Source organism: Triticum dicoccoides, chromosome 2B, assembly GCF_002162155.2.
Source record: "Triticum dicoccoides isolate Atlit2015 ecotype Zavitan chromosome 2B, WEW_v2.0, whole genome shotgun sequence".
Taxonomy (NCBI): domain Eukaryota; kingdom Viridiplantae; phylum Streptophyta; class Magnoliopsida; order Poales; family Poaceae; genus Triticum; species Triticum dicoccoides.
The window spans coordinates 475,468,817-475,477,965 of record NC_041383.1 but is presented as its reverse complement, the minus strand read 5'-3'; the positions used below and the strand labels follow the sequence as shown (position 1 = coordinate 475,477,965).

Sequence of the window (9,149 nt, the reverse complement as noted above, 5' to 3'; positions counted from 1 at the left end):
ACTGTTGTTGTAACAATGGTATCCGGCCCCAATGCCGGGTCGACACGTTGCCGCTGTTACCACCCATCGTCGAGTCCCGTCTCACGTGGCGCCTGCAGGCACCCCTTCCCGCTTCCACGTGGCACCGCGCGCAAACGTGATCTCGCCGCCTCATCAACTAGTATCACAAAGCAGCATAGCAGATCAGTTTTACTGTATGTAAAATATTGCTTTTACTGTGTGTACTGCTGCTTCATTGCACTACCTATAGTCACTAGTAGTACCAATAATTATTCTTATTATTCTGTGAGTACTAGTAGTATGAGGCCCAAAGTCGTCGCATTAATTAACGAACTAATTTATGCTTCGCACCTGATGGATGACGGAGGTCTGCGTGCAGATAAAACCCCCTAGCTCCTCCCCTCCTTGGCCGGTGGTCGCTTCTACCGCTGCTGCGAAAGCGATACGCCTTCCTTCTTCTAGCGAGCGAGAGTGGCCACCCGCGACCGGGTGGGTGAGCGAGCGCGTGAGTGGTGGTGGTGGGAAGGGAGCGAGCTCTCCTCTCGTGCGGACATGATGGATCACCTGAGTCTGGTGCCCTACGAGGGAGGCAGCGGCGCCGGGGGCGACGCGGGGGCCAAGTACAAGGAGTGCATGCGCAACCACGCCGCTGCCATGGGCGGCCAGGCCTTCGACGGCTGCGGGGAGTACATGCCGGCCTCGCCCGACTCGCTCAAGTGCGCCGCATGCGGCTGCCACCGCAGCTTCCACCGTCGCGCGGGTAGCCTCACTGGTGGGGCGTGCCCGGCGCCCTTCTTCTTCAGCCCGCCTCCGCCGCCGCCCCCGCACCATCACCCGCCGCCGCACCACCCCGTGCTGCAGGGCTTCCTCCCGTCGGCGCCCCCGCGGCCGCCCCAGCTCGCGCTGCCGTACCACGCCGTGCCCGCCGCGTGGCACCACGCCCTGCTGGACCCCGCGCGGGCCGGCTCGGAGACGCCTCCCCGGGCGGACGACTGCAGCCCCGGGTGCGGGAGCGGAAGCTTCGGGAGGAAGCGGCACCGGACCAAGTTCACCCCGGAGCAGAAGGAGAGGATGCGCGCCTTCGCCGAGAAGCAGGGGTGGCGCATCAACCGCGACGACGGCGGTGCCCTCGAGCGCTTCTGCCTCGAGATCGGGGTCAAGCGGAACGTCCTCAAGGTCTGGATGCACAACCACAAGCACCAGCTCGCCTCGCCCACCTCCACCGCGGCCGGCATCGGCATGGGCATGGGGATGGGCATCGGCATCAACCCAGGAGTCCTCGGCACTGGCACTGGGACCGGCGCTGGCGCTGGCGTTGGCGTTGGCGTTGGAGCGGGCACCGGCGATGGAGACGGCGACGACGACGACACGGACGACGACTCGCCTCCACGCGCCGCCGTCTCGTCGCCCTCCCCCTCCCCCATCAGCGTCTAGCCGTGCTAGCGCTAGCTAATGAGCACGGAGTTCTTTTAATCGCCAGGGCTTTAGATTTAATTAATGCACTCTCAGTCAGTTGTCAGCGAGCAGCTGGTGTAAACGACCCCCTGATCCCCCGCATGCCTCCCCCGCAGCGGCCGTGCCGTACATCGTGGTACCGGACCGAGGGCATATTTGTACCCCTACTCTAATTCTAGCTAGGCGCCGCTGTTTGTAGGTTCATTATCTTTCTTGTCTTGCTTTAATCCTAGTACTACTTGTACTACTACCAGTGCTAGACAAGTGTAGTACTCCCTCCGTTTCAAAATATAGTGCGCTCGCGTTTTCCGAGGTCGAACTTTGACCATAAATTTAACGAACGAGACCGACTACGGCGGGAGAAAAAGTTACATGATGAAAAACTTCTTTCGAATACGAATTCATCGACATAACTTTTGCTTCCGTCGCAATCGGTCTTGATAGTTAAATTTACGGTCAAAGTTGAAGCACGGGGATAGAGGAAGCACTACATTGTGGAATGGAGGGAGTAGCTGCAGTGAGTGACTAATCATCGTACCCCTGTCAAGATTAATGCCGCATTAATTCTTCCATGTCAGTAGAGTGCATCAGGATTTTGTGCCTGGAAGCTTCTCTAAGAGCATGGTTAATAGTATAGCCAGCTGCTGGCTATAAGCCAGTGCCATGTCATCTACAACCCATCTTATAGCTAACATGTACAATAGTAGATAAAGAAATGTACTACTTTTTTATTATGTGACCCACCTTTCATTCTCACAAAGTGCCTAGGAGCACGTGTTAGAGCTGTCTCTTCACGAAGAGCCCGCTTACCTTCTCTCTCCTCTTCTCTTTCTTCAACTAAGCAGAAATATACTAGTTTATTCCTTATAGCCCGCTGACTAAGCTCCATTGTACTTGCTCTAAATTGCAGTGTGTGTTGGTTTGGTTTGGTTTTGTCGTACTCGTGTGGCTTTGGGCTGGAGTGCCACCTCGTAATCGGCCGGCCTGCTCTCCGTGGTGGCCTGAGATTTTTGTTCCCATTTGCGCCCTCCGGTCCGGCCGGCCGGGCCGAGTGGTAGGCCGCGCCGCGGTGGTGGAGCCGGCCGGAGCTTGGCCGAGCACGCCCGCCAAGCTTGGCGTTCTACTGGTGCTGTTGCGTGGGGTCGAACGTTGCCCTTGTGTCCGTCCGTGCCGACTGAGTTGTCTCATCGGCTTGGGTGTGGTGTGTGATGATGGCGATTAGGCACGGTCTGTGGCTTTCGGTGCGGGGCAGGATCCGACACGATCTCTCCCCTCTCCCTTCTCCTCGTCCTCGTGGTTTTGTTGTCGCCTAAAACTTCGTAGCTCTGCCGTGTCGCCCAGATCTGGATCCAGCAATGCCCTGTGTTTAGGTGGCAGGAAACCGGCCCCTGTGTGCATGCAGTGCCCGGTTTGGCTAGGTTTGAGTACTCGTCTAGTCTTTCGCTGCTATTTGTAGCACGTTTGAGCGAGTCGTGCGCCGTGCACGCGGGGCGCCAACGCTCCGCTGGACTGATTGCACGAGCACACGAGCGCCGGTCAAGGCGCTATACCGAACCCAGCACCGGGTCGCCCCGTGCTGCTGCATTGGCATGGCGCGCGCACCGGCACGACGACGACGCTGTCAAGAGCCCTGGCGTTGCCGCTCCACCAGCCAACAACGCTGTTCCACTGTTTGTTTCAACTCGTCCCGTCTCGTCGCGTCAAGCACGACCGCATGAGTGCATCCCTCTTGTAGAGGCAGTGGCGTCTGACAGCGTGTTTGGGCACCCAGAGACGGTAATGGACTGTGCGGTGCTACAGTGCTACTCTGGTCTTCTCGTCAATATTTCGTGCTATTTTGTATTTACTGTTTTCAAGTTGATCTCTACTATTTTGTTTTATTTTATTTTTAGGGGAAAGTTGATCTCTAGTACTCCCTTCATTCCCTTATACAAGACCACAATAAAAAATATATTTTGCATCTATACAAGGCCATCAACAGTAATCGAGGCAAAAATTAATGATGTTTTCTCGTACTAGCAACTTGTTTAATACTTGCATGCATGTTGTCATAATGACACTGAGCTACTTCCTTTCCATTCCTTCCTTGCATGCATGTGGCGTATTAATGATTCCGGTTAAGAAAAGAAAAGTTGGCTTCCAAAGCAGTAATTAAATTTTACCTGGGTACCTGTAATATGAGTTTGTGGACTTGTATAAGGGAATTGAGGGAGTACTCCTATTAAACAGGGAAAAAAGAGAGGGGAAATTGGTATCTAGCCATCACGCTTTATTTTCACCTTATCTTCCACCATTCTTCATCGGTTTATTTTCACCTCACCTCCCATCATCCTTTATGATGGTTTTTTTTCTCCTTTTCATTGGAGAGAATTCCTTATTTGGCCCTTTCTTAAATTTTGTTTCCCTTTTTGGCCCAAAATTCTCCTTTCTTCCCTTTTTGACACTCAAACTTCATTTTGTTCCCTATGTGACACTTCCGTCAGTTTTGGCCACTAACGGTGTTAAGTCTGAACTAAAGAGACTGTTTTACCCCTAGTGTAGTTTGTGATCAGATTATTTACATACAAACACATGAATGATGTGATATGTTTTGTGGTGTTGAATAAACTAGATGATTCCCGTGCGTTGCTCCGAAAAATTTTATGACGGTAAAAATTAAATTTTCACATATTATTCTTATGTATAGCAATCAGGTTTGTAGATAATCTTGTCTGATATGCATGCATCTCTTAGCTAGATAGCGTCCATTAGATACGTACCTAGGTTAATTAGAGCAAAAAACTAATCATGTTTGCCTGTTGCGTTCTTGCGCATACCAGCGATGGCATGCACACACGCGTAACGGCACTTGCATGCACGCACGCGCAGCGTTCTCGCTGGTGAGGCTGCCCGAAGACGTCGAGCTGGAGATCCTGGCGCGCGCCCCCGTCTTTGCCGACCTCTTGCGGTGCGCCGCCGCTGGCCAAAGGACGGCTGCCACTGCAACTCCCTCTTCGGAAGCGGCGCCACGGTGCGGAAGGTCCGCGGGTTCCGAGCATCGTCGACGCGCCGGGTAGGTCTTCAGCCCCGGCCGTCACCTGCTCAGCTCCTTCATCCCGGGCGCCGACGGCGTCTTGCCACTCGCGTGCAACGCGGCGTCTTCGTCGTGGTCTCCAGCAACGTGCTCGTACATACTAGTACTACTAGTAGACGTTCAAGCAAAGGATCAATTAGGGATTAAGGAAGCCAGCTCTGTATTACGGTGAGTGCATCGTCTAGAGCTTGGTTCATCGTTAGTATCGGCGCACACGAGCACATGGCAAGCTCCAGCGACACAGGAGCGGTGCTACTGGTAGCGACATCACAGATAGCACTCTCCATGCGCCACCCCTCCCCCCTTCTCTTTGTGGTGACATACCACCATCAGGGGTAAAATTGTAATTGCACGTGGTAGTTAATAGAGTTGGATGGAAAAATGGATGGAAATGTCACATAGGGCACAAAATGAAGTTTGAGTGTCAAAAAGGGAAGAAAAATATTTTTGAGGCCAAAAAGAAAAGCAAATTTTAAGAAAGGGCCAAATAAGGAATTCTCTCTTTTCATTGCGGGAACCTAAACTGGGCAGATCTCGAGAGAATGTCTTGAACGAGGGTAACATAGACACATGGATTTTACCTAGACTCTGTCTCCGAGAATATAATACCCTACTTCTTGCTTGATTTTATTGCCCTGAAATAAAGCATCAAGAGGATACAAACACAATGAGCACGCACACAATTTCTACATAGATAGGATGCACACTGTAAACACCAATGCACACACACACAAACTCATCGGCGAATAGCAAACTCATGCAAGATCAATCTATGCATGAAGAAGGGAAAATGAAAAGGAACCCAAAGCGATCGGATTTGTAATCGACAAACTACAACAATGACCACCGACCATCTCATGGCATCACATGGACGACAAAATTCTTCAATAGCAACACCATCAGGAAGGGAGCAACGTTCAATCACCATCGTCACCGGATCCAACCATCGAAGGCCAAAATCTAGATTTTAGTCTGAAGAACCAGGTCGAGCATATCTAAGCAATGCCTTCAACAAGGTAACAACAAAAAAACCTCGCCATTGCTAGGTATAACTAAAACAAGCCAGACCTAGGCTTTCACCCAGAGCTCGTGACCAGGTGCACGAATATCACCGTCATCTACATCACATGTCACCGCCACTTCTCCACGAGCTAAAAAACTACATGTGTTATGCAACCGCCAGCACTGCACAACCATTCCTCTGCATCAAGTCATCACAGTTTGCAATTCCCCGCCGAAGACAACCATCGGATCTAGAGAGAAGACCCTCACAAAGATCTTCGATGGACAGTGTACATGTATCTACCAAGAGATTTTTTTATCTTCTCTACTAGCCAGGCCCCTCAGTTTATATGGGTACCGGGGAGGTCCTAGGGTTACAAGATTCTAGTCGGCTACGTACGGGGAGTGAGAGTTCTCCACGAATCCAGCGTCTTGTTGTGTACGTCAAGTCTTCTATAACCTTTTGATTATATGTCATGGGTGGACCTATGTGGATGAGGTCGGAATCAACAAGGGATCCCCAGCCTGGCTAACTAGGTCAGGAGTCGACATGGTGAGAGGCCCCCAGCCGGGACACCATGAGTAGCCCCTGGACCGGTCTTCAAGTCAGGACGCACCTCCGCTCATCCGGGCTGCACTTCATTTTCAATCGCCAGTCTTGAAACTCGATCAATGAGAGCATCCTTCTGCAACCAAGTCTTCATGTCAAATTGTATTTGAGGTAACCAATACCACTTATGTATTCTGACGAGCATTGAAAGAATTCGAGCCAAGTTGCGCATCGAAAATGTTTCTAATGCAATCGGTCTGTGGGCGAGAAGTATTCCCGCGCTCCCAGTGTGATGATTATTTGGTCCGGTTCTGACAACACAGATCGGTCTTATCTATGGGCCCACCTAGCCACGTGTCGTCTGTGATTTGACGGCCAACACAACGTGTAGACCTGGTGTGGGACCCACTAAGGTCACATCCCTTTGAGAGAGATTGTGCATATGAAACACCTAGTGATTAAATGACGCCCCTTGATGTCCGCACGTAATTAACACATAAACATTGGGAATTAGGGTGATTTGCTGCCATGCACCGAGATTATCCTATCGCCGCTTTGCCTTTACCCTATCTATAAAAGGAGGGAGGCGTCGAAGGGGAAAGGTTGTATGCTCTCATTCTCCCTGGCCATCTTCTTCCTTGCGCCCAGAGTACTCGAGCCCAAGATCCTCTTTCATGTGGAAAACAACCCCACTTTTGTCACCCTACCATGGGGAAGGGGGGGTAACCCACACTGGAAATCTGCCGACGCTGGTAAAGCCGGACCCAAGGTGCCATCTGCCACCAAAGGTGGTAGAAGCTTTGTACGATGGCTCAAGGTTAAACTGTTGGGAAACATAGTGGAAAACAAAAAAATCGCCCTACGATCAACATGGAACAATATGAAGATGCATAAACGGTTTGGATCATGATCGCTACCAACTCCGAGTAGCAGCGAAAGTAGACGAGTCGATGTAGATCATTGGTACTTGTGAGCTGCGTTGGGATTTTCCCTCCTTTAGTGAGAACCAAGGTTTATCGAACCAATAGGAGAATCACGCAAAGCCTCATGAACACACCTGCACACACAAAAGCAAATAGTTGCACCCAACGCGGAAAAGAGGGTTGTCAATCCCCTTGAACTCGTTACTTGCAAGGATCAAATGTTGTAGTGGTAGATAGATAAATTGCAAAACTAAATAAAAGTAAATAAATTGCAGCAAGGTATTTTTGATTTTTATAATATGATAAAAGTAGACCCCGGGGCCATAGTTTTCACCAGAGGCTTCTCTCTCGAACACATAGCATATGGTGATGAAAGATCATGGATGTCCCCTAGATGGGGAGGGGGGATAGGCGCTTTAAAATAATTACAGTTTAGGCTTGAAAAAAATATGGAATAAAACTAGCGTTTAATTAGTCAAGCACAAAACCTAAAACAACTAGGCTCACCTATGTGCACTAACAACTTATGCTAAACAAAATAAACAACTAAGTGACAGCAAGATGAAACACTATGGCTATCACAAAGAGAAGTGCATAAGTAAAGGGCTCGGGTAAAAGATAACTGAGGCACGCGGAGACGATGATGTATCCCGAAGTTCACAACCCTTGCGGATGTTAATCTCTGTTTGGAGCGGCGTGGAGGCACAATGCTCCCCAAAAGCTAGTAGGGCCACCGTAATCTCCTCAGGCCCTTGCATAATGCAAGATGTCGTGATTCCACTAAGGGACCCTTGAGAGCGGTAACCGAACCTGTACAAATGGAAACCCTTGGGGAGGTCACCAAACCCGTACACTTTTGGCAACCCTTGGGAGCGGTCACCGGAACTCGTACAAATCGCTCGGGGCTATTTCCACAACTTAATTGGAGACCCCGGATCTTGTCCCAGAGCTTCTCACCACAATGATTGAGCTCGACACCAACCGTCTAAGGCACCAAAGTACCCAAGACGAACAAGCTCTCGGGTACCCAAACACCCAAGAGTGATAAGCTTCTCAACTTCACTTCCACCTATCACCGTGGAGAACTCAAACCTATGCACCAATGGCAAGGGCACACGAAGTGCCCAAGTCCCTTTTTCTCAATTCCCACCAAAGCAACAAAAGATATGGAGGAATATAAGAGTAAGAACAAGAAAGAGAACACAAATAACTCCAAGATCTAGATCCAAGGGATTCCCCTCACATAGAGGAGAAAGTGATTGGTCGAAACGTAGATCTAGATCTCCTCTCTCTTTTCCCTCAAGAACTGGCAAAAATCATTGGAGGGATTGAGAGATAGCAAGCTCGAAGAAGGTCAACAATGGGGGGCAAACACGAGCTCAAGAGATAGGGACCATTGGGGGGAAACACGAGCTCAAGTGATATGTAAGTCAAATTCTTGTAGTAAGAAAACCAACCTAATGAGTCTAGTTTTAGCATGTTTCTTTTTCATAAGATATTTTATAGCAGCATGATTGGTGTGAACAATTACTTTGGAATCAACAATTTAAGATCTGAATTTATCACAAGCAAACACAACTGCTAAAAATTCTTTCTCAGTAGTAGCATAATTTCTTTGGGAATTATCTAGAGTTTTGCTAGCATAATGGATAACAGTTAATTTTTTTATCAACTCTTTGTCCTAAAAGAACACCAACAACATAATCACTAGCATCACAAATAATTTCAAAAGGCAAGTGCCAATCAGGTGGTTGGACAATAGGTGCAGAAATTAAGACTTTCTTAAGTGTTTCAAAGGCTTCGACACAATCATCATAAAAAACAAATGGAACATCATTTTGTAAAAGATTAGTAAGAGGCCTAGAAATTTTAGAGAAGTCTTTAATGAACCTCCTTTAGAAACCAGCATGACCAAGGAAACTACGAATACCTTTAATGTCTTTAGGACATGGCATTTTCTCAATTGCATCAACTTTAGCTTTATCCACTTCAATACCTTGTTCAGAAATTTTATGCCCCAAGACAATGCCTTCATTAACTATAAAGTGGCACTTCTCCCAATTCAAGACAAGATTAGTTTGTTCACATCTCTACAAAATTCTATCAAGGTTGCTTAAGCAATCATCAAAAGAAGTTCCGTAAATGG

General features: G+C 49.0%; 1 protein-coding gene across 1 annotated transcript; it reads left to right on the top strand.

Annotated features, from left to right (window-relative positions):
• Positions 1-398: 398 nt before the first annotated feature.
• Positions 399-2,002, top strand: LOC119364319 (zinc-finger homeodomain protein 8-like). Its single transcript, XM_037629776.1, has 2 exons — positions 399-1,721; positions 1,961-2,002. Exon 1 carries the CDS (start codon positions 553-555, stop codon positions 1,432-1,434), a length of 882 nt encoding a protein of 293 aa, XP_037485673.1. The 5' UTR covers positions 399-552; the 3' UTR covers positions 1,435-1,721; positions 1,961-2,002.
• Positions 2,003-9,149: the final 7,147 nt, after the last annotated feature.